This window comes from Taeniopygia guttata, chromosome 4 (assembly GCF_048771995.1).
Source record: "Taeniopygia guttata chromosome 4, bTaeGut7.mat, whole genome shotgun sequence".
In the NCBI taxonomy this organism is placed as follows: Eukaryota; Metazoa; Chordata; class Aves; order Passeriformes; family Estrildidae; genus Taeniopygia; species Taeniopygia guttata.
The window spans coordinates 46346737-46372338 of NC_133028.1; the positions used below are offsets into that span (position 1 = coordinate 46346737).

At 38.6% G+C, this 25602-nt stretch overlaps 1 protein-coding gene across 1 annotated transcript in view; it reads left to right on the forward strand.

Annotated features, from left to right (window-relative positions):
* The window catches only part of COL25A1 (collagen type XXV alpha 1 chain), a 298386-nt gene that overhangs the window by 185774 nt on the left and 87010 nt on the right, over window positions 1–25602 (forward strand). The window contains exons 6-9 of the mRNA XM_030271602.4: window positions 9992–10018; window positions 10184–10210; window positions 22335–22406; window positions 23288–23395. Of these exons, the coding sequence (XP_030127462.2) occupies window positions 9992–10018; window positions 10184–10210; window positions 22335–22406; window positions 23288–23395 (234 nt within the window). The remainder of the gene's footprint in view (window positions 1–9991; window positions 10019–10183; window positions 10211–22334; window positions 22407–23287; window positions 23396–25602) is intronic.

Sequence of the window (25602 nt, forward strand, 5' to 3'; positions counted from 1 at the left end):
CATCATTAATTTTTGAAAAGAATTGGGTTTGTTGTCATAAAATAAACATGAAGATCTGATTCGCTGGTTGCATATGGCAGTATAAATTTGATGGGGTATCACACATTAGCATTCCATCTATTCATCTAGAAGTTCCAGCTCTCACCAGGGCATAGTAGATCTTCTAAGAGCAAGTGAGAAACTGTGAAACAAAAATTACTTGCAAGCCTTAATTTAGTAAACCATTGCTTAGCTTAACAGAGTACATATGAGTACAAAAAAGCAGTTGCAAACTTAGTGTTGTGGTTCCATTATGACATTACAAAGGTTTGTCAAAATATAATTAAGGACTTTGAAATATTTCTTGTATGCCTACATTATTTCTTTATCAAATGACCTTCTTATTTTCTTGCTCCTATTCTACACATGGCAGAAATACACTAGTGTGTTCTGTGTTCTGTTAGGGATTATGTCAAAGCAACGTCTTGAACTGTGTTCAGGAATATGATACAGTATTTTACTATCCTGCTCCACATGTTTTTAATTTGATATTAAACTCATGCTGGCTTATTGTTTTTAGTGATCTTCATGCTGTATTTTAGCTTTGAAATCCAGTTCAATTTGTTGCAGATCCCAGTAGTTTCACTAGCTTTAATAAAAAAAAAATTTGGAGTTATAAAAATGTGTATTTCATCACGTTTATTGTGACTTGAAGATAATGCTGTGATGTCTAAGACATTAGTCTTTCACAAGGTTTTCAAAATATCAGAGTTCCTTTGAAAGCCATTATCATTTCAGAGGCTAGTGATGCTTTGTGCTAGATGCTTGAAAGTCCTGTAAATTTGAACAGACCTGGGAGATTTGGATTTCAGGCTGGTAGAGGAAAACTTCAAAATGTATATTTCCCTTTATAAAGTGACACTTCTGTGAACTGAAATTTTACTTCAAGCAACTTGATGAGTTAGTAGAAATGCTTTAGGTTTTTTTATATTGAATTGATGCTGATATGTTACTCTTTCCTGTAAGTATAAGTTAAGTTTCAAGAAGGAAAAAAAAGGCAGAAAATGCAGCAGTTACTTTCATTGGAGGATTTTGTGCACTGCCAGTGGTGTTACTATTGGCATGGAAGTGTCCATTCTATTTGTGGGCTTTAATCCAGATTGCCAATTTCAAAAATGCTTTGTCTGTCCCTACAATACTGTAGGATTTCCTAATATAGTTTTTTACTGAGACCCATCAGTAATATTCAAGAGCTGCGAGCTGCTGAGAAACATGTAAGAGAATCACGTATTTTCAGAAATACAGTCCAGCTATATTGCCCAGTATGTCTGCTAGTGATCATTTGCCAAAAAGAGTCAATATCCATTTAAGTATAAATATACATATGTGTTTAATTTCCCCTGAAGATGTTCTGAATTTTGTAGTCCATACTCTTAGTCTTCAGGAGAAAACAGTTTTGTTTTTAATAAACTTTATGTTGTCTTAAATTACTTCCTGTATAAAGATGTTTCCAGCCTTATAGGTTACAAGAATATATTCAGTCATCTCACTTTTACATGTGTCTGCATATAAAAGTATGTGTATGTTTGTAGTTGATATAAAAATTCATTTGCAGTTATCTGGTGTTCCATCTCAAACTTTACAAATCTGAACAGTTCTCAAAATAGCTCTATGAAATACACCATCGTAGTTTCCCCCTTTCCAGATAAGGGAATTGGTGGCAATAAAGGAAAGATTTAGTTCTTGTACAGACATTTGTTTGTCTTATTGTAACATAAACATTATTTTATATGCTTTTTTTTGTGTTTTTCTTTCTTTACACTATTTGACGTTAAATAAATTAATCTAAGGGTTGACACATCCCCATCAAGACTAGAGTTATGACTTAGAGTGTCAAGCTTTGCTTCTTTTAGCAATGCCTTGTACTTGGAATAGTTCAGAAACATTTGCAGTAACCTAATACTTGCAGGTCACTTCAGGTGGGTTTGTGCAGTGTAGCTTTTTATCATTACATTTGTCAGACAGTTCTTGTGAAAGGGCTTTTTTGATGGAGCCTATGCACAAGAAAAATTTAAGGGACTACAGAACTTGCCAGGGGTCATAGGAGAGAAAGAAGAGTAAAGATTCTCAGAGGAATGTATCATATTTTGCTGAAATAGATTCTTCCCAAGCATTAGCATACCCTGAAGTTTAAAAAGTTACCTGGTTTCTGAAATAATTCCATTGCTCTTAATCTGTGGATGTCTCAGAAGCCTTTCTACCCCTGGTGCTATTTTTTACATGGCTGTGGCTGTATACTACTATTTTACTGCCATTTTCTTTTAACCATTAATGATTTAGGTAATCTAACAGACATCGTTCTCAGGAGCATTTTATAGTAGCATTTGCAGACAACACTAAAGGGATATATAAATCTTTCTTTGACATTCTACTACCCTGAATGAGAAAATATCTCCTGTACCAAGTAGCAAAATTTGGAAAGGAAAAAACAGTGTATAGGCAGTATGCCTTCCCTCTGAAATACTGAAACTCAGAGCACTGCTAGTGAAACCAGTGCGGAGTCACTGCAGTAAATGGAAGAATGAAATTGGCCTTCCCTATTTAAAAGTCTGTGTTAAAATCCTCTTGCTGAAAATAGATTTAGTTAAAAATACTGCAAATACATGTTGTCTGCAAACCCTTGTTCAGATGTGAACTGTACAGATTTGCTTGTTTATACAAGTTAAGCTTTTATTACTTTATAAATTTGTCTTGATATGATAACAGGTACAGGTCAAAATTTCAAAAACTTGCCTGGTTTTGAAACCAGCCCTTATTTCAAATAGATGAACAGAGAAGTTTGTTCTTTTAAGTCAAAAAAAGTAAATGAGCAAAGGGCACTGTCATTTAACCTGAATTATCTACCAGGCTAGTAAAAAATCAGGGAAATACCAGAGGTGCTTGAATTACAAAAGCCACCATTCAAGTTTTAGGTTAAAACTAGCTGAAACACTGGAATATGAACTATTGTTTCTGGAAATAAAAGAAGTTGTTAACTCCCAGTGAGGAGCTTTCTTCTTACTAAACTTTTAGGAATAAATGAGAGAACTGACCTATCGATAAAAATCTACCAAAGCAAGTATAAAAAGTATTTACTTAATGGTCATGTTGAAGTAGCTCCTGCTCATTGAAGGGGGGGTGGGCTAAATGACCTTTAAACCCTTCCAACACAAACTGTTTGCTGATTCTAAGGTAGCATGTGATGCTTTTTCAAGTCTCAGGTGGACATCTAATGAGAAAGGGGTCTCCTGGATGATGGGTGGAAGAGTAGGAAGCCTCAACCAGTCTGTATCAAAAATGTCTCATTTTTAAAATGTTTTCTAAACCAAATTTTGAACACTGAGGCTGATGCTATGTTGTAATTAAAAATATTGTTAAAAATCATAGATTGAACTCCAAAAAAATCCCGAGATTGCAGTGTAAATAGCAAATATAATAGTAATAGTAAAAAATAGTAAAATAAGCAATAGTAAAAAAAGGCTTCCTGTTCAGTCTGCTTTCTGAATTTTGATTCTGTAGGGCCCACATCAGTTGTCTTTTATTATGTCTTTCTGCAGTTCTGAGTGCCAGCCAAAAAATTTTGTGTTTCTGTGGTTTTGAAGTAATAAAGCTAATGATATTAAGTTTTCTCATCTGTACTTTTATGTCCTGTTTTACCTGTTTACAAGAATGGCATTTCCTTTGTGGTGTGGTTTTTTCCATTGTTGTTTGTTTGTTGTTTGGGGGTTTAGTTTCTTTTTGTTTTGGTGGGGTTTTTTTGGGTTTTCTTTGGGTTTTGGTTTTTTTGTTGTTGGTTTTTTTTTTTTTTTTACTGTATTGCATTAACTTCTGATGTCATCAGTGAATTTTTGCTTATCTGACAAGTAGGAGGACAGGAATGCATTGTGGACAAGGCAGTGAGGGCTAAGGTTCATGTATTACAGTGCATTGAGCATTAAGTGAAAGTTAGAAGGCTTTTGACTGTACCAGAAGCCATTTTCTTTTCTTTAAGAATGTGCCATTTTTTTCTGCCGCTGTATAATTGGTCTTACTGTCACATACAGGAGCTACTTGACTCACAAGAAACATTCGAATCATAATTTAAATTAATTTGTGGAAATAGTAGAGCTGATCCTTGTTTTTTCATGCTCAGGCAATGGGTACATAGTCACATACCCTGTGTGCCACAGAATATTTGTAGGGCTCTTTGTGTTGTTTTGTAAGCTTTCAAATAAAACCTTATATTGTCTGTAGAAAGAAGGGGAAAGGGGAGGAGAAGATGATAGTCTTACTGATTAATCAAAGCAGAAATGTCATAGAAAGGAAGAGGAGATCCCCTTTAGCAGGTTCTTGCTTGGGACACTGGACCTTGTGCTTTTTCCTGGGTATTGGATTAGTTCTGCAGTTTCTAATGTTAGCTGGTGGGTTTTTTGAGCAGCATTACAAGTTTCAAAATAAGCACCCAATCCCAACCTCAGCTAGAGCACTGCATGAGATATGAATGCAGTCTATGAATGTCTAAATGAATGTATAAATTAATGTCTAAATGGTTTCTTGACATATTTTGGGTAGACTGTATTCTCCTGCCTGTAGTTTGTAAACTTGTCTTATTGATATATTGCTATATAAATCACTGACTTTTGAATACAATTGTATGAATTTACAGCAGGAGTCATTTATAATTTGCTCGTTGTGAATGTTAACAGAGCTGCTTATCTAGATTGCTATATAAATCAGTATTATGTTTCTCAGCTTAAATCATTTACATAATGTTGTTTAAGGCAGTCACCCTTATTGTGTCAAAAATTCAGGTTTCTTTTTCTCTGCCTTAGGATTTTTAACAAAAACTTCAGAATATAAGGGAAGAAAATGAGATATTAAGAGTCTTTTGAGAGGTGGTTGGTTACGTTTTCACTGTAAGTCAGTCATGTTACAGGAGGAGAATAAAACATGTAAAAAGGAAGGCACTTCAGCAGTAGAAACTGTTCAGATTCACCGAAAATTCTTCTGAGTACTTGTAAAATTGTTGCAAGGTGAAATGTTGGCATTGTAAACTAGCATATGTAAACACTGGCTGAACATGGCCAAGCTCAGCAGATGCCAAAACCGCATTGCCTCAGTAGTTCAGGGTTTGCATAGTGGACACAAGACTGAACTGAGTGTAGGAACTTTGAAATAGTTATGAAACACAGTGGTGTTTGCATAATGTAACCTCCTTTGATTCAGCATATCATCCTAATATTTTGCAGCAATTACAGGATAGGCTGGGGACTGTTGTTTCAGTCAGATTCTTGTAATTTATCGAAGTCATGAGTCAAGTTTCAAAGAAAGAAAATTCAGCTTTTGTATCTGATTATTTTGTTGTTATGTGCTAAAGCTACCTTTTACTTTTGAAGTAATCTGCAATATTGAGTTGACTCAGGCAATAATGGCATGCTGTTTAGTTGTGAAAACATGGTTAAACTAAGCTGGGAAATTCGTTCCCCTTTTGGATTTGTCTGGGTGACATTGGAATAGCTGGTTCATGTTTCTGTTCGTTTCTGCAGGGCTGCTGTTGCCTTAGGCTGCCAGTCACACTGTGGGTGCTGGTAAGGATGGCTGCACTGTGTGCCCCTCGATCCCAAATGAAAATGTAGGCTGAACCTTGCAAACTGCATTCAGTCCTCCAGCTGCCAGCTTGCTTAGCCTGTGGCTGTTGTGGTGGGAATGTTAGAAAGCAGTGACTGTGTCTGAAAGGTTTTATCACCCGTGTCTGCTGTGGTAGCTCTGTCTGATGGGAGTTGATCAAGTTTGATATGTCATGTTTCTTAGGAGCTGTGAGGATGGATGATGCCAATGGGACCTGGGACTGTCACAGCCCAACTGATTCTATTGGTTATTTTGTTGGTTAGTTGTCACCAACTTATGCTGGGGACTGGCTGGTCCTTTTTACAGAGGCATCATATTTGCTGTCTAACAATCAGGAAAAATCTGCACTCCTCTGTGCTGACTGTGGAGCTTTTTACAGAACCTTCAACATTGCTTTGTGCTCTGTACTAAGAATCCCTTACTATTTTCAGTTCTGCTATCCCATCAATGCTTGGAGCCTTTTGGGTGAGTTTTCAGCAGAACTTTCTGTATTATGGCTAAAGGCAGATCTGTAGCAATAGGTATGTGGAGGGAAGATATCTGTAAGAAATTTTGATAATTATGAATGTTTGTAAAACCAGTATAAGTCAACTACTGGCTTTTTAAGAGGTCTCTGGATGTAAAATTTGCAAAACTATATAGGTGGCAATGGCCTCAAGGGTGGAATACAAAATTAGCATCCTTCAGGGAATGAATTATAAAAGTTCATCTGTGTGAAAAAAAATCATGCTGATCACACTCAGTTAATTTTAAGGGAAAGTTGCCTGATGAAGACTACAAGGATCAGCCTCCTGTTTTCTAGTATTGCGTTCTCTTGCCTTTCTATTCCTGTACACGTATTTATAATAATGTAAAATTTTATCAGAGTATGGAAATGGGATTTTGATAGCAAAAAAAAAAAAGTGGGGGAGGTCACCTGTCAGTAATCCTGAATAGGGCTGGTTTTTGGATTTGACCCTAATTTTGGTTCTGTTCTTAGCTGACAGGTGCCTGGAGTTCTTTCAGTCTGCTTTAGGAGACTTTGTTTTAAAAACAGTAGTATTTTTTGCCTAATTATTAATGCAGATTTTGCATGTGTTTGAGATTTACAAGGCCTTGCTTATGTGAAACAGGCTATAAACTCTCCTTGGAAATGTATAGTAGTCTGGAGTAGATAATTACACTTTGAGAAAAGAGCCTCTGTTTCTAGTGAAAACACTGTGAAGTTATTTCAGAAATGCTCTGACCTCAGACGTTTCATATAACTTTCACAAAATGCTTTCACATTTGTTCGGCAGCTCGCCGCTTGATCTCTGCCATCTCATAAACGAAAGCACAGAAGTCTCCCTGGCAAAAAAAGCAGCAAGTCCGTGCTGTGGCCTACACAACTTGTGTTATTTTACTCACTCTGTGCTTTGTGTCTGTACCCTTAAACAGAAGAAACCTTGCCCTCCTTTAAACAAATCTGTCTCCTAATCACGCCCCACCCCCACAAACCCAACTTTCTCTCAGATTTTTCTTCCTCCTTGCCTCCACTTAGTGTACACACACTCATAAACTCTGCAGTAAAAAAACCTTGGGAGACTTTCTCAGCAGAAATGGAAAGAAGATGTCAAAGGCTGAGGATAGGAATTTTCTTTTTAAAGTTGCAAAAACAATAGAGGACAATTGAAACAGTGGGGGAAAAGCCAGAGATGGATGAACAAGCCATGAAAGTATTCCATTAATTTTTATTTTGATGAAACCCACTGGTTCTCTTCACTTGCATCCAGAAAAGCCATTTTCATTTGCATTTGTTTGTTTGTTTTTGAGGACTCCTGTGGAAAGCAAAAGCATTGTGAATATAAATGAAGAGACTTGTGAGAATGTTCACACCAGAAGTGCTTTTGTGGGCTTTTGAAAAGCTGTTTTTCATCCCTGGTACAATAAAATTGTCAGATGTTTATGAAGACTTTTATGAAAAATTTGTGTGCTGGAAGGGTGACTTGCTAGAGATGATGGTGTTTGCCACTCAGGGAAAGAAAACACAAAGCAATAAAAACCAAAACAAATTCTGGTTATGATGTGCACAGATCATATTCAGAAAATCCTGCATAGAAAAGGGAGACAAAAAAAAGAGAGATGTACTTCAGTCTTATTAAAAAGCCTGTTTGGGCATAGGTTGTACTTTCAGAGAATTATTAGCAGAGGAAAGTATGCAGGGTAGAGGAAGGGGCTACTTGTGTGCTGGAGATGGCTGAACATAATTGCCAGCAATCATAACAGGGAGACAGTGCAGTAGTCCTGCAGATCTGGTGGCTGAGCCCCTCATGTGAGCTCTAACTTGTTTCTGTTCCAGTGAGCCAACTTAGTTCAGGCAGCTGCTGTGATCTTTCTTTTTGTAGTTTCTGCCAATCGGCAGAGCTGTGGCAAACCCGCTTCAGAAAAGTTATGAGCCAAAACCCGTCAGAAGCAGGGCTACTCTTGGGTGTAAGAGCGGCACTGAGCATCTAAATGAAGGCAGCAACAGCTCCCACAAGACAACATCTGTTTACAGTCTCAGTCGTGTCACGTTACCTATAATTTCATGCCTAAGGCCCGAGAAATGGGATTCTGACTGTAGCAGATAGGGGTCATGCTATTTGCACTTTGCAGCCAGTGAGATATTCAGAGCCAGTAATGGCTTGATAATTCAAGGAGGGAGAACATGTGAGCACAACCCTTTGCTTGTGCTTCGCGTTCACTGTGAAGGCAGCAGCAGCCTGCACCCACTGATTTTAGTTCTTCCCATCTTGCAGTTACTGTCTTACTGATGGTATGAGTTCAATTCACAAGCTCAGTGGCATGTATGTGTAAGCTTTAAAGCAGACCTGCTCTGCTGTAATGTCACGTCACAGTACGTGTATGTGGAGACTGTAGCTAAAAGTAGACAGTGCTGCACTTAGTTTTTGGTATGTATTTATATGAACTTGCGAACTGGGAAAGGACAGTGGGATTTAAAGCATTAAAAAAAAAATATATATGGAGAGACCTTAAAGGTGCAGCCAGATTTTATCTATTAATTAAATTATTTTGTTTAATTTGTTTTTAAAGAGGCCAAGTGCTTGCAAGGCAATGCAAAGTGGGCAGGGGTCATAGTTAATTGAGCAGAGAGTTTCCACTCAGCTGGCAGTTCCCACTGTCCTTCCTGAAGGAGACTTGGGGACATCAGGAGGCAGACTTGTTCCTGTGTCCTCTGCAGCAGACAGAAGAGATGGCCATGGAAGGAGAAGCATATTCTTTAATTCCTTTGATTCAGCAGCAGATGCTCTTCTCTGACATGCATCAGAAGCCCTTAAAACTAAGCAGAAAATTGGCTGCAACAGTGGTTTTCAAAGACTTGCCTGTGGTTGCTCACATCTTTAGTGCACAGCAGACTGACCTCCATTCCACTGAATTTTATGTGAACCACATGAATTTTTGCTAGTGTTGTTAGTGACAATCTTTTCTTGTTCTGCATAAACCCTCACAAACACACACACACACTGCCACACACTCTCTTTGTGTTATCACAGTGAACCATGCTGGCTTGAATGGCTCCTTCTCTGTTTGCAGCTGCTTTCATATGTATCTCAGGTCCTTCTTTGTAATGAAACACCTGCATATCTTTCAGAAAGCTGGAGGTAGAGTCTGCACTGTGTAAGCAGACAGTTTTTTGCAGACTGATAGCATTTTTATTCACAAGATACTAACCTGAAAAACTAGTGGTTTAGAAACCTGCTGCCAGCTTTCTGGAAAGTGCTCAATAAAAATGGAATAGGAAAGGACTTCCTATTTGTGGTTCTGTCACCTTACTGTTTGTTAGGTGGTGAGTAACAAAAAGTAATACTCCTGCAAAATCATGTTACACAAAGTGCTCATTTTGCCTAAACAGTCTGCTTGAGACTAAACATCAGTATTGCCAAAGAAAGGAATGAAAACCCTGCTTTTAGAATTTCAAATCCATTTTTCTTTGGCAATCTAATACAAGGAGGGTGCCAAAATGACAGATTTATATGTATTTGAATTTATTAAGTGCACTTGCAAAGAAATTTTACAGTCTAAGAAAACTTTTTTTTTTTAATTTGATAGGAGATAAACTATTGTCTCTAAGTGAAATCTGTAGATATTTTGCCATTTCAGGCATAGTTTTGCTTGTCTAAGTAGACTGATTCAACACACATTAGCAAACTATTAAAGAAGTAGTGCGCAGTTCCTATTATTAGTACAATGAAGACTCCATCTCTGGAATAGCACTGGCATTCGGAGTTAGAAATTATAAGGAAATATATTATTGAGAAGAAATTGCAGATTGACACAGACCTGTTTCTTGCTGTATCCCAGGACTTCATCAGCATCAGTAATTAATCTTTACCTTTGTTTCTTTCAGGGCCCTCCTGGTCCAAAAGGCGAGAAGGTGAGTTGATGTTCAGGTGATCCTTACAAGGTGACTGGAAAGCCCTCCCAGCATGAACTCAAGAGACTGTTTGTATTGATGCAGTGAAATGTTAGATTATGTAAGAGAGCTGGGTAGCACACAGATGCTGTGTTAAACCTATCATCTCATCTTTCCACTTTGCAGGGAGATCAAGGTGATCAGGGCCCTCGGGTAAGCATCTTAAAAAAATGTTACACTTCCCCTTCGCTGAGTAGGCAATTACTCTTTAGTGCAAAACTAAATTAAAATACACTGTCTGAGCTAATTATGCTTATTAGCCGCATTTACCCTGCATGTTGAAGTGTCTGCAGGACAGTAATGCTGAACGTGAGCAGGAAGTGTCTGGGAAGATTTGAGTGATCCCATAGTGTACAGTTTCCATTATGGGTGGAAGCAGGTTCCACAGTGATTCTGCTCTGCTGTATAAACCTGGCTTTCCTAACCAAACCATTCAGTTTCCCCAGCAATGTGCCATGCATGGGCTTCCACAATGCAGAGGGCCAGTGAATTTCTAATAAATATACTTCGGGATTTCATGTAAAATGTAGCTAATACTTAGTGAATTATAAACAAATATAATGTATGCATGTATTAGCTTTTTTCCTGACATACATGTATTTAATATTTTTAATAATAATCAGACAATAAACAATCCAGACAGAACATGATTTAACTTAGGAAATGAGAAGGTTCTTTTAATTTCTAAATGTCATGTTTATTTTAACAGAGAAATAGAGGAATACAGGAGTGTAAGTTCGAATGGATTGGCTGTGCTAGTTCACTCTTCTTTACATCTGTGCTTCATTAGAAAACGCTTGGTTACATTGTTCAGATGATATAGTAACTCTCTTTGGTTACGTGTTTATAATTTTTCCCATAACAGTATGTTCCATTGATTATTTTCTTCTGTTAACTATGTTAAATATTTTGAATTTGCAGCTTTATTTCATTGTACTGTTTTGTTTAATATAATTTGATTTAATTGGATTTTACATTTTTTTCAGCCAGTAAGATTATCTAAAGTTGCAACATGCTTTTACAGCTGATTTTGATGTTCTGTTAACTGCCAGGGTGCCCTGTTGTGCTTGGTGCTAGGGCTGCACATCACAAAGACAGTGGCCTGAGAGTGAACAGCTTTAAATATTATTTCAGTTGAAACTCATTAGGAGTTTGAAAACTACTTAAATAAATAAAAAGAAAATAGAGAGTAGCAACAAGAGCATTGTGCTTTTTTCCCAGGTAACTAATATACAAACTAAAGGTTCTGAATAATGTAAAAATTTCCTTTTAACTTCTAAGTGAATTTAGTGTCTCTCAGAGGCCATACTGGGCTGTGTAATTTGTCTAGTTCTGTGCTATAGAGCTTTGCAGGGAATGTGAGTAGAGAGAGATGCAGGGCAGGAGAGCAGTGCAGTGCCTCTGGCTTAGGAGAGGATGCTCCATTCAGGTGGCTTAAGACAGGCTTGAGCGCAAGTGGCCTTACATGCAGAAGAATGCATGTTCTTACTTTCAGTGTGTCTTTAGATTCAAAAGAACAGGAGAACAAATTTGATGGCAGTATCAGAGAAGGGATACAGTAACAAATATGGAAGAGCAGTGTTGTGAAGAGCATTACATAGCTGAGGATAAGAATCTGGAATTATGACTGTCAGAGAAGTTTCCAGGGAAAGCCCCAGAGGTCTGAACACTGGAGAACAAATGAAGTGGTATCAACACAAGGGAATGATGATGCAGAAATCTTGCCAAAATGTTGAAGAGATGTAGATGTAAACTATTAAGTGGTTAAGCATATGTGGCTTTCAGTCCCTGGTCTGGAAGCGTTGGCAAGGCCCAATAAGAAGATGCAGGTTTGGTCAGTGTTACTGCAGTGGGACCTCTGCTGCGCAGAGATTGTTGAGTTCTACTTTGCCAAGACATACTCCATAAAAGAAAGGCAGTAAAGTCCTTACTGAGCCATACAAATCATGGCTATGACTGTTTGTGGGTTGGGAAATCAAGTGCAGATAAAAAGCAGAAAATATCCAACTGAGGAATTCATATATAAGGACATCACAATGTTTTATCTGAAGCAGCAGCTGGCACTTGAGACTGAATTCTGTATCTGATTACAGAAAAGGAATTCAATAAGGTCAGCAGTGGAGAGGAAGAGGTGGTGACTAGCATCTTGTGGACAAGCTGAATCTTTACCAACTCTTTAGTCAATGCAGATTTTAGTAACCTACCTCCTGTTTAAGTATACTGGTCAAACTTGGGAAATTTGCCCAGTGTTGTTGGTTTTCCCTTAATCTATTTTGAATGTGTTCTACAGCCTCTTCTCCTTTTTTCCCCTTCATATTTCACAAGTAATAAATACCATGAAGCCTCTGACCATTTTATATTTCTTGGTACAGCAGTTATCTTTTCTGATAACTGTCTTCAGGGTGAGGCTGCTCAACCTGCTGTGCCAGGGGATTTACAATATAATTAATAGGATTTTTATGTGTAAGCCACTCATGCACCAAATGAAACTAAACCCATTTAGTCCTGGTTGGTTACCTTTGCACATAGTTTTCCATCACTGCGTGTGTAAAATAAATGGGTTTGTTGGTAATGGCATACAATATTATTTTCAATAAATACTGTATCTGAAAGTAACTGGGGCATGACACTGACACTTGGATTTGACAAGTTTGCAGACAGGTTGGATATATTATCTAAGAGCAGTGAATGTTTTAATGCTAATTTATCTTTTACAGGTAAGGAGCCTGAAGTTTCTTTGGGTTTATATTTTTACATACTGGTTTGAAACAAGTGTTTAACTTCGCAAAAACTGTTAGTGTTCCAAGCTACAACTGAAATTCAAAATTACCCTTTTGCTTTAGAAAAGCTGCTTTCTTTCCTCCAGGCATTTTTGTAAAAGAAATCAAAATAAAATTTAAAGACTGTCCAAGTCAAGATGAGATCTTAAACTTCCAAAAATCTGATGAAAAGAAAACAGATATTTGTGAAAACATTTTGCAAGAGACAAAGATATTGTTTTCTGTCCTGCACAAGTTTTTTCACCTTGAGATTTTTGAGGGTTCATTCTTTCTGAAATAATTTCAAAACCATAAAAATAGTAATCAGTTGTCTCAAAATGTTTGTAATTGTCCAAACCTGCTTTGAAGTTCAGGTTTTCTTGAAAATACTTTGAATGAAGTCATAGCACTAAGAACTCAGCCGTGCAAATATCAGCCAGAGGTCAGGCACATATATTTAATATATTTTTAGAATAATGTGCCTGGGGTTTTGTGGTTTGTTGTTGTTTTTTAAGAATCTGAGGAGCTTTCTTAAGTATTCAAATATAATTTGTGGATCAGTCTCCTTCGTTGTGCAGAGATGGCATAAGAGTTCCAGTTCATAATGCCCTGTGGCTTGATCTAACAATGTCCATATTGTATAGAAAATATGAAGTAAAACACATTCTAGTAGTGTGATACAGAAATTCATACGCTGAGTGTGAGTTTGAGCAGCAAGTTAGTATAGCTTTTAATCACATGAGACCACCAATAAGGTAGCAATGGTGAGTCCTGATATAACTTGGAAAATTTGTTTTTTTATCTCTCTATATATTTTTATATCAAATGTCTAATTACTCTAAAGGTCTGGTTGACTAAACATTTAGGTCAAATGCAGAACTAGATGTCCTTGATACCAGTGTAAGAAATGGTAATGTTAGTGTATCTTTTGGATGCTCTTCTTTTTACAGAGGGCATGGCTTTGTGAAATGTCCATGGAGATTTGCTTTACTGTACTGAGCCATGAGAAAATTAAAAATGATGGAACTTAGCCTGTGGACTGTATAAATGGTGATATCAGGCTGCTCAGCTCCAGTTGTTCAGCTCTAGTCCAATTAAAGAAAAGCCTTTGAAAATTTAATGATGGTAGAATTTCAAGGGCTATATTGTCCAAGTACAGACTGCATCTTAATAATGGAAATAGGTCTTCAGAGGTGAATGTTTGGGCACAGAACAGGTAGTATGGAATGTCTTATTGGATGTGGAGGGGAACTTTGTCATCAAGGATGAGGAAAAGGCTGAGGTAATTCATGTTTCTTTGCCTCAGTCTTCAACAGAAAGACTGGTTGTCCCAATGGCAACCAGCCCCCTGATCTGGTAGACAGAGATAGGGATCTGAACAGATCCCCTGCAATCCAGGAAGTAGTTAGTCCTGCTGTGCCCCTTAGAAACTCACACATCTCTGGGGCCAGATGGGGTTCACATGAAGGTACTGAGGGGGCTGGTGGAAGGGCTGGCCAGGCCACTCTCCATCATTTATCATCAGTCCTGACTAACTGTGGGAGTCCCAGATGACTGGAGGTTGACCAGGTGACACCCAGCTACAAGAATGGTCAGAAAGAGGATCTGGAGAACTATGGGTTTGTCAGCCTGACCTCAGTGCCAGGAAAAGTTATGGAACAGATGATGTTGAATAAGATCAGGTAGCATGTACTGGACAACCAGGGGGTGAGGCCCAGCCAGCATGGATTCAGGAAAAGCAGGTCCTGCTTGGCCAACCTGATATTCTTTCATGACCAGGTGGTCTGCCTGGTGGATGAGGGTGGTGTTCAGTTGGAAGCTGGACTTGATGATCTTGGACTTTAGTTAACTTTAGTCGCTCTGTGATTCTTAGTATTTTCTCAGCCATTTGTAAATGACATAATAAATATCTTTATCTCAGATACATGAGTGATTTCTTGCTTATCAGGGCTAGAAATCATTAGCTAGAAGCTGGTTTTATATTGGTTTTGGTCTAGGTGAAATGAGATACCACCCAGAAGCCATACTTAAGTATTTCCATAAAGTAATTTTCTACTTTTGGTATGTTTAAATAAGTTTTCCTGTTGGCTGGGGTGGCACAGAACTGACAGTATCTCTAAAATATCTTAAGCAGGAAAGATGAAGTTCTAGAAAAGACAGGAACTCAGAAGTTTATTTTATTTTGTTAACCTTTATTGACTTGAAGATTAAAAACATTCCTTGAGTCCTGTTAAAACAGTTAGGTTCAGACAGAGGTATTATGTTCTTTTCTAGTTAACCCTTTCCCCTGTTTACTTTTAATATATTTGCTACTTATTTGCTGCCTAGTTGAGAAAAATCATTGCTTTGCAAGTTCTACCCTTCTATGCTGACAGACGATTTCAAAATTACCTAATGTCAACAAAAATAGTCCTGGAAGCAGTCTGTTTACTGAAATAACTAAATACAAATGTATATCTATATATAAACATAAGCTCTTTTTAAAAACTGAAGTATTGCTTCACTTGTTCTATTGTAGACACAACTTTTATAAACTATGCCATATTAAAGGGAAATTAAAGGTGTGCAAGCGGTAAATTTTCACCTGATTTTTTTAATTGAAAATTTTAAAAAGCCTTCTTTTAATATATGTGCATTACTATTAGTTAATATATTTCTAGGAACTGTATAATAAGTATTTTGAGCCTTTTCCTGCTCCTAGTGACAATGCATGGGAAACCTGTATGCATGTCCTTAGAATCACCACCTCAACCATAAATTAGAAAATAGTAGTTACTGAATGATGATTAAACTATGATCATTAACATTTCACCCCCCTTTAAAGCCATTCTATTTTGTACTATATGGGGGGATTTTGGTTTTGGTTTGTTTGTTGTTGTTTGGGTTTTTTTAAAAGGAACAGATTTGCTTCACAAAAAAAAATAGTAGTATATAAACAAATCTGATTTCTTGCCTTCCCCAAAAGGTTGTCTGTGGGCAGTTTTTTTGAGTGAGGTCAGGTTGACATTGCTAACTGTAATGAATGTAGGTAAATCAGTTACATTAGAGGAAGATTTGTTCCCAAATACTTCATGCTGATAATTTTTATCCTCATTCCACATCTTGTCAAAGTGAAAATGTATAGTATTAGAGTGAAAGTATTATGTTAATTAAATAGAATTTTGCATCATTTAAATTCCATTTAATGCTATGATTTTTTTTGCTCTTGATGATTCTTATGTCTAAAAGCATATTTTCTGGTTTATTCTATGTTGCTTCAAGCATATAGCAGACCCAGAGTGCTGCTTTAATTTCATTCTTTAGCAGTGTGATTACACTCATGGTTGTTTCTTCTGTTATTAATTGACCAGTTTAAATCAAATTATAGATGAAATTATAAGCTATATCCAGATACTCTTTCAAACTGCCCTCTTAGTGGGCGACTTTTTTAATAACAATATTAAAAACGCATTAGTGATTCCTTCTGTTAACAAAACTTTCACTGAAGCAGAATCATTGAGAAAACCGCTGGACATCCAGTTTAATGCCAGTTTGTCTGTGAGCGGTTAATTTAATTCATAAGGCTTTGTTTCCTTATCTGCCACAAGGCAACAGGGATATTTACCTACTCCATTCCTGGGATTAATTATCAGCACTTCACTGGCATCGGGCTGTTGTGGCTCCCCTGTTTTCCATTAAGGCAAAAGTAGGGTAACAAATTGGAGCAAGGTAACTTGGCGCTCTGTAACTAGGAGACCTTAGGAAAGAACTCAGATGATGCTGGCTGCCAACTCTGTCTAAAGCTTTGGGACACTCAGACTTGAGAGTCAGAGTTCATAGGAGTGCCCTTTTGGCCCTGAGTGGCTCTCTAGGGCCAAGCTATGCCTTTGATGTTCAGCTCCTGAGGTTCCCTTGGGGAATGCAGAACAGCTGTGACACTCCAGAGAAAGTGCCAAATACCTGCTCCCGAGAGGAGGAAGTTGTCATTCCTGTCTTAAGAGCTAGGCAGTGCATGTCTTCGCTCTCCACCAGTTGGTTTGCATCTTGCCCCTTTTTAGTAATGCCAGAGGAATGGTGAGGAAGGAAGTCTCTGTACATCCTGTTCCTTTTTCTACAGCCCTGTGCTGTGGCTGAAAGTACATCATGTAGTTGTTGTATCTCTAACTACAGCTGTCACGCAGAAGTGCTGCAGCACTGAACATTTGAATTAGACAAATTTGATTGAAAACAACTCTTAAAAAAATTAATCCAGTCCTAATAAACGTCAGAGAAGAAGCTTGAACCACTTACCTGCATCACATAACTGCAGCAGTTAAAAAATTGAAGATAAACATAAGCTGGGAGAGAAGATTTTTATTTTGAGGACCAACTTGGTTATGGGCCAGCCCATCTTGCAGTTAACTGGATGCCTACTCTCACTTTCAGTGAGAGTAGCAGGTTTGCCTCATTTTATGGAGGTCAGATGTGTGATCGCTCATCAGAACACCTAATTGAGTTGTGTAGAAAATATATTTTGCCTCACTGAAAATTCATTTGATAATGGGACAAAAATAGAGAAGTGTTGGCTTTGTCCAGTTTTATTCAGTTTGAATGCAGTGTCAGGTAGATTTCACAGAGGTCATAGGAAATAATGCTTCTACAGTCATCTGTTTAAGCTAGATCTTAAACACTGCATTTTACTATTCTTTACAAAGTCTGGATCATTATACAATGTATTTGAATCAGAACTCTTTGCTGAACATTTACCTAAGTGAAAAGAAAATTCTGAATTCTTGTTGTGGTGTACTGTTTTTGTTAGCAGATTTGCTGCTGGAGAAAGCAGCAGTTATGATAAAAGGGATTATATAAGAGAGCTCCTGCTGAGAGTCCATGGCACTGTACAGGGTGATACCAAACACTGTATTCCCTAAGGCAGGTACAATAATTAGCCACAGGACTGGCACTCAGTCTGAGGGATTAATTAGAACTGGAGGTGGTGTTGGAGAGAGGCAGAGCAGCCATAAAGAGTGTCAGGATCACTCTGGCCTGAAGCCTGTGTGATTTGATGTGAAATAGCAGCAGCTGGCTGTAACCTTAGGAAGTGCAAGAGAACAGCAGGTGGTAATTCCTGTCTCATTTACCATGTCTTCACAGGAACATGCAAGCTTGTGCAGCTTGGGTTTATTGGCAGGTCAGAAGGAAAATCCTAGAGAGGACTGTGACATTTACTATACTGAGCAAATGCAGTAGTCAAACTGGAGTGTATGCAGCACAGTGTCAAACCAGTAACACTGCTGCTTAATGTTATCATACTTGACTCTGACAGGGTTATGATGACCTTACAATATTGACCTCGTGTGGACCAATGGACAAAGCTGAGAGTCCTGTGAAAAATCTAGGACAGCTAGTGGGAATTACATCCTTCAAGGCTGTAATTCTTCAAGGAGAACTATTTCATCCAAGTAAAAAAAAAAATCAGAGGAAATGTTCCGATGTTCTGGCATCCCTCAGTTTTCTCAGTAGCCATTGTATGGGGCAAGTTGGCTTTACCTGCACTTTCCGGTGGGTAATGTTGTCCCATGGCTGTTGGCCTCCATCAGATATCGTGTTTTGCTTGGCATTTGGGCAAAAATGGCAGTGAGGCATGCAGCAACTGTGCTAATTTGGAAATTGTAACCGGCTAGCATTTCAGGGTGAGCTTGAGTAGCTGTCAGCAGAGGAATTTAGTAGACCAGTGGTCGCTGTTGATGACTGTAGTGTTTTGTATTCTGTTACGGCCTCCCAGGGTGTAGGACAAGAACCCTTCCTATGTGCAGTTCAAGAATCAAACCAAATAAAGAGAAAATTGAGTAACTTTGAATCCGTCGTTGAGAACAGCTTTCGATAGGGAAAAATAATAAAACAGATCCAGGGGATATTTGTGGCTATATTTATAGCAGAATGACAGGAAAGGAAGAGAACTCATTTTGTGGGAAGGATAGCTCTTTTTATGCCTTTTTAGAAGCTCATTGTGTGCCAGCATTATCTTTCATGGATGCCAGAGGGTGCAATGCCTTCTAAAGCCTCTCACACATGCAAAAACTATGGACCTATTGTAGAGTCTGCTGGGTTCCATTTAGTGTTCCCATGTTTCTGGCTCTCTCCAAAGATATGTGTTACTCATGGGGAGATGATCCAGGTCCAAACTGGCATTGCATGTGTCTGACTGTCAGGTTTGAGATTATGACCACTTTGGGCAAAGGAAAGAAAGCTTTGTCCTACTTGGGAACAAGCTGAAGAAGTAACTAAGCTGCAGATGAAAGAATGGGATGGACCCTTTTCTTATGTGTTGTTCATGTAGGCAGAACACTGCAGTACTGACAGCTAGTCTTGAACTTACCTGTCTAATGCTGGGAAGCTTTGGGAATGCTGGGACTGGACTGTGAAGTGCTGAATGTAAATGGCTCTGTGTACAGCTACAGAAATCTTTCCCAAGACTTTCATTGCTTCTCAAGGAAGATCTTTCATGACAAACCACTATATATTCTGAATAAGTGCCTTTCTTAATTAATTCTCAGTTCTCCTACATGTTGAAGATATATATATATATATATATATATATATATATATATATATATACGATATATATCAAATTTAATATGAGTTTAAAACATCAAATTGCAAATATGCTAATTTAGAGGTAACTGAAAATTACTGTGCTGTAATTCTAAAGGCTGATGAGTGAAAATGAAGTTGTTTAAAAATTTTCTGTTTATTCATTTTTTCAATAAATGTCATTTATTGCTTGCTATTCAGATTTTACTTCTTATGTAGGTTTCTTGTTTGTGCTCATTTCCATTACATGGGTATTGTAGTTTTATCTAGATGAGAAATGGATCATGTGCACAGCAGGGCTAATGAGTCACAGATGTAAAGATTCTGACACATTACTATGTAATAACTTTAACTTATATTCTATAATAAGAGAAATGAAAACTTGATACATCTGTTTCTTAAATGATGTATCATTCCAGTCTTACCAGTGTCTCTGGAATGAGTCCCTTTATATGTTGTGAGTTTTAGCCTTTTTTGGTTTTGTTTTCTGTTTATTTGTTTCTAAAGAGGAGATTTCAGGTCACTGAGCAATGTGGTTAAGCCACACTACGATTCATCCCAGTGAAGTGGGAAAGCTGCATTTAGCCACTGACTTTATAGGGTCAACTTACAGGGTCTCAGCTTCATCTCACTGATGTAGAGCAGGAATAAAAATGCTAATGCTTATCCAAGATGCTAGTGAAGAACATGTATGCATCAAAAAGTAACTCTGCCTTTTTTGTAAAGACTGGTGCAGTCTTTGTGATCCACAGGCTCTCTGGTTTGATGAACAGAGCAAGTATTTGCCACATTAAAAGAATCTGCTGCAGCTGAGAGACCTGGCAGGCTGCCCTGGCCTGGTGGTGCTGGCCAGCTGGGCTAGGAAAAGCTCATGTGCTACAGCAACATGGGCTGCACCAGCGGAGCCTTCACACAGGACTCCTCAGAAGGGCGCTTGCCTGGCCCCAAGAGCCGGGCACAGCCTTCCCTTTAGGAGGTGCTAAGCTGGCATGGTGCAGATGTTTGCTCCAACTCTACCTCATAAAGGTTGTCTGTGGGCATATTGGGAGCTTAGAGCTCCCAGTGTATTTCATTTGGATGTATTTCATTTAATGTTCCTCAGCCTAATGTCTCTCTGCTATTGAACAAGCCTCTGCTTCTGACAATGTGCTGTGCTAAAGGCAAGAAGAGGATTTATAGATTTCCCTCTATTTAGGAATTCACTGCTCAACCGCATAAGGTTTTGGCTTTATAAGAAGGTTTAATTCACACCCTACAAGGCAGCTCAAGAAAAGGTGTTGAACTGAGAGCTGAATTCACCCCCTTATAATATTGTGACAACAGGCCACAATCACTGCACTCTTCCCTTTTTGTGCCAGTACAGTACAAGTTCTGCACATCTTGGTAGAGTAGAATATGATAAACCATATGTGCATACAGCAACTGAGGGGGTAGAAGTTAATGTGGAAATACTGCTATGTATGTTTTGAAAACTTTGACCATGGTCATCATGGACTACCCAAGATCTAGCAGTAGATTTATGTTCAGTGTTCATAGTTGTGTATGTGCTACCAATTTATGTGCTGAATGTCATATGTTAAACAGAGTGTGAGGAGCAGGATATTAATTATTCAAAGCTCTTCAGAATATACTGCCATTGCTGTCAGCTTCTGCAGCAATCCAGAGTCCAGGCTTTCTACATAGATCTCAAATTGCTGTAGTACATTTAAATTGAAAATGGCTCAACCATTTCAACCATTATCTGCTGTCTGATAGTCTTAACAATTTTCAAATGATCATAACAATTGTAATTTTAAGGAAAGACACCTTCATGGGATTGCTCCTTCTAAAATCTCTTGATATTTTCATTGTGAAGTATCAAATTGCATCTGCCATGCAGTGCAGACCTAACTCTGTTTCCCATATGACAGAGAGGCCATTTCCTGTCTGTCAGCAGTATGGGTTGTACTAAACGTAGTGTTTGTTCTGTTTGTCTGTTAGTAAATTGTCACTGTGATGTTTGTGTCGTGCTGTTCTCGTACCATGTTATGCTGTGTCCCTAGGGTCTGCCAGGCTTCCCCACAGTTGCTGCTCTGCACAGTAATCAGATCCTCACCGTCAAGGTTTGTGGCTGACATGTACCTGTTCAGTCAGGTCTATCTGTATCAGCATAACAGTGCACATGAAAAATAGTTTTTAGCATGGAATACCAGTGAATTCTTATGGTGGACCTAAGCCACCCCTCACTGCCTTTGCATTGATCTAAGTACTCCTGATGCAGAGCGTGGAATCAAATCTGTAACTGTGTACCTCTGGAAATGCCTACATTCCCCATGGTCTTGGTCAGTATTTTATTTTCAGATGAGTTTTTTTTTCTGTTGTTATGCTTCCCTGAGGCATACATGAGCGTGGAAAATGTCAGTGAACTCTATCCTGGTTACACATAGAGTCAGATATTTGTGTTAGATATCAGAGGTTTAATCTGTACGTCCAGATTTTTTCAAAGTGGATTTGCAAATTAAGCAGGAAGCAATCTGGTCAACCTGGAACTTCAGACCTTATAAAAATAACACCATTCTTCATGGCACACTATGCTGGTTAGAAAATCTGACTGAAAGTTGAACTGGTGCTTTGTCTCTAGAAGCTTTGCTGAAAAAACAACATATAAAAATACTGATTTTTAGAGCCTAAGTAATGAAAAAACTAATACACATGCAGAATTCTCATGCAAGATCTGGGGAGAAAACAGTTATGCATTTAAGTCACTGTATATGATTTAAATCATAGCAGTATGTCCTGTACAATGGAAGTAACCTTTTTCCAAAATAAAATGCACAGTTTCTTTAAGACGGAAGCACCAGTTCATATTATAATAGCTATTACAAATCTAATGATTATGTCTTTATTTCTTTCTCGGGCCTTCTGATGTCTATTCTTCAATTCTCTCATCTCTGATCTTCAACCTTTGACCTCACCTGCCTGATCAGATGGTGTTTCCTAAAATCAATCATGGGTTTCTCTCTGCTGATCAGCAGCTCATTAAACGCCGCCTCATTAAGGTAGTGCTACATCTCACTGGAGTCTGGTTCTTCTTTACATTCAGTTTACTCTTTGCTGTACCTTTTTGTCAGATGCCTTCTTATAGCAGGTTGTTCACTTGAAAATGCTTTGAAATGCAGCAACTGTTAATGGTATTAACAGTTAAAAGCCCATGGGTGGCTTTGCTAAGTGAGCCATGTTTGAGATGCCAGCAGCTTTTTCCAGCGGTCTGCAGTGATGTGCTGGAAATATCTAAAGCTCCATTTTGGAGTGTCTTTCCTTTTTTAGAGGGGAAGGTAATATGTTTTGACAACTCTCTTGAAAATTGACTTTTACAAATTAATAGGTAAAAATGAAGAGAGTTAGCTAATTGTCACTATAAAACAGCCTCCCAAAACAGATGGAAAATTATGTACAACTCCATCAAGAAGCAGTGATTTTCCATGCTCAGTTTTGAAATCTATCCATGTATCATTCATGGGCTTGGAAAATTGCTGTGCAAATCTGTATATTCTCAGTTGCAACTTTTCTTTTTTGCGTCAACTTTGTTATGATTATGCAAATCATGTAGCAAACAGATGCTTATCAAAAACAGTCACTTGCTCTGGAGAACTAGATGAGTAAAATATTTCAAGACCATCCCAAATTTTGGCATATGTGCTGTGGAATAACAGGCAGTTTAGAATCTGCACCTTCTGCTCTGTGGCTAATTGCACCAGACCAATACAAATGTTGGTCTTCAAGGCAAAGTGCTGTTTCTGCCATAAGCAGTGAAGAAGCCACTGTCCAGTTCATGGCAGCTTCTTCTAGCCTGTCTTGCACTCTTTATGGGTGAATTGATCTGGTTTTATGTGCTTGATGCCTCTAAAACAAATTTGTGATGAGTTTTTTATTGGTTTAGGGGGACCAAGGACAAGCTGGACCCCCTGGACCTCCAGGGCCACCAGGACCCAGAGGTCCCCCAGGAGATACTGGCAAAGATGGTCCTCGTGGGATGCCCGGCTTAACGGTGAGTTACCCTGTTGCTGCTTTGGTGTGCACATTTCTCTCAAGTGCATGCCAGTGGAGTGTCAAAGACATTTTCTGAGGTAAGACTAGCAGGTAAGACATGTGGAAGCTGAACCACAGGCAGGTTTCAAGGTGTACCTGAAGTCCCACACACACAGAACAAGTATATAGCAGGGCCAGAAGTAACACCAAGGTTCCTTGCCTCCCACCCTTGGCAGTTTCCCTACACTTTCTAAGGTTTCTCAGTCACTCAGTGATGTTTAATAGCTGTGTGAGGAAAGTCTACCCCTTTCCACGAGTAATACATGTTTCTGTTCAAACTTCAAGATAAAGCTGTATTTGAGGCCTCATAGATGGGCTTGACTTCTTTCTCACTTCTTAATGGTTTAACCTCAAAAGTCATGGAATAAAGTAATAAATTGCTAAAGCTGCCCAGGGTATGAGGAAGTTTGAAGTTAGATTCTGCCATCTTTAAACAAGAAAAACAGTAACATTTTCTTTGGCTCAGTACCTGTAGTTGATTAGGACAAGGAGCAGAATCCAGTACATTGTGTATTGTTTGTTTTAGGCACAGGATGAATCCCACACTTCTTAAATGGATGCCTAAATGCATGACTTTTTAGAAAAGTATGTGTTTGATTTTAGTTTCATGTTTTCTGGCCTTCTTAATTTTTATGCCTTTCAAAGAAGTATCTCTTTTTTCACCGTGAATGGCACTGTTTTATCAGTGTAGAAATGGAATCACAGGCAGGAGAGAGACATGAAAAATCAACTGGCACATGTACAGATGCACACACACATTGACATACATGAAAGGCAAGGATTGTGGTCAGGAAGACACATGGGGAGCAAGCAAAGTGAGGACCAGCACTGGGAGCAAAAGCTGGTTTCTTGAAGAAAAGGTGTCACTTGTTACATGGGGCCAGGACAGCATAAATTTTTCTTGCAGGGCCTTTTTAGCTAAAACTGAGAAAATACTTACACTTCTGTTCTAATCCTATTCAGGTATTCATTCTCTACATTTGATATAGCATGATAATAGTGAAATGCTGCTAAAATTTCCTGTGAAAATCCAGCAAAGCTGGCCAGTTGAGACATGTAGGACTCTAGAGCTGCTGCTGCTGTTGTTGTTTTCGCTTGGCTTTTTTACCGTTCCTGCCCTCAAAAGTTCTAGCTTAAGGTTATAGAATGACATTAGACGTCTGTAGCTCTCATGATGATTTACTTTGGCTACCTTCTAATTGCTTGTTAGTCCTGTGGCACATCAGGCACTGGGCCTCGTCTAGGTCTCAGTTGTGTTCTTTTATTGTAGTTAAATGGACTGTGGTCAGCAGAGTTGGTGCTAGTTTGATCTAGTAAGGGCAAGACTGAAGCCAGAATCTGTTTCTGACTGCAGCAATGCTGTTTTAAGAATTCACATACATAGATGGGGCTAGCAGAACCAGCTGGCCTTGCTAGTTACAGTGTGTTGTTTTGTGCTTTTTAGCAAAGGGATCATTAGTGTTTCTCATAACAGGAAAGTCATGCATTTTATACAATGAGGTCATTTCATTTTATAATAGTTCTTTAGTGATTTTGACTTTAGATGGCAAGAGAGAGTTTCTTTTTATAGTTTTTAAGCTGTGGCTATCTTAAGCCCTATAACATTATGAAAAATCAGTTCATAATACTGCTTTAGAATCAGATACAAACAAGCACTCAGGTAAAAACCATCCAGTTTGCTGCCCCTCACTACTGTTCTGTACTCCTAGGTTAATGTTCCTGATCCTCAGAGGGTTTGTTGCTCCATGGCTGTGGATACACACTCAAATAGGAGAGCTGTAAAGGAAGAACTTAGCTGAAAGGGAAGCACAGATTTGTCTTTTAGGTAAAGACTTGTGTGGACCTTTGAGCTCAGGAGCTGAAAACAGCAGCTGCACTGTGCAATGAGCTGGGGCGCTGCAGCATCGCACAGCTATAGGAGGGTGTCCTTAGAGTGACCCATGACCATTAAGCAGACATTGTCTTTTTTGCAGGGTTAGACAAGTAGGGCTTCTCTTCCAGCCTGTCCTTCTCAAGAAAGAAGGTTTACAGGCACCACAGCTGTAAGATGGTGTTTTGGGGCAGTGACTGGCCAGAATGTGTGCCCCCATAGCTTCTTGCTCCCAGCTGTCGTTAGTGTGCTTGCAGATGCTGCGTGTTTGCTTCTGAGTGCAATGCACGCATACC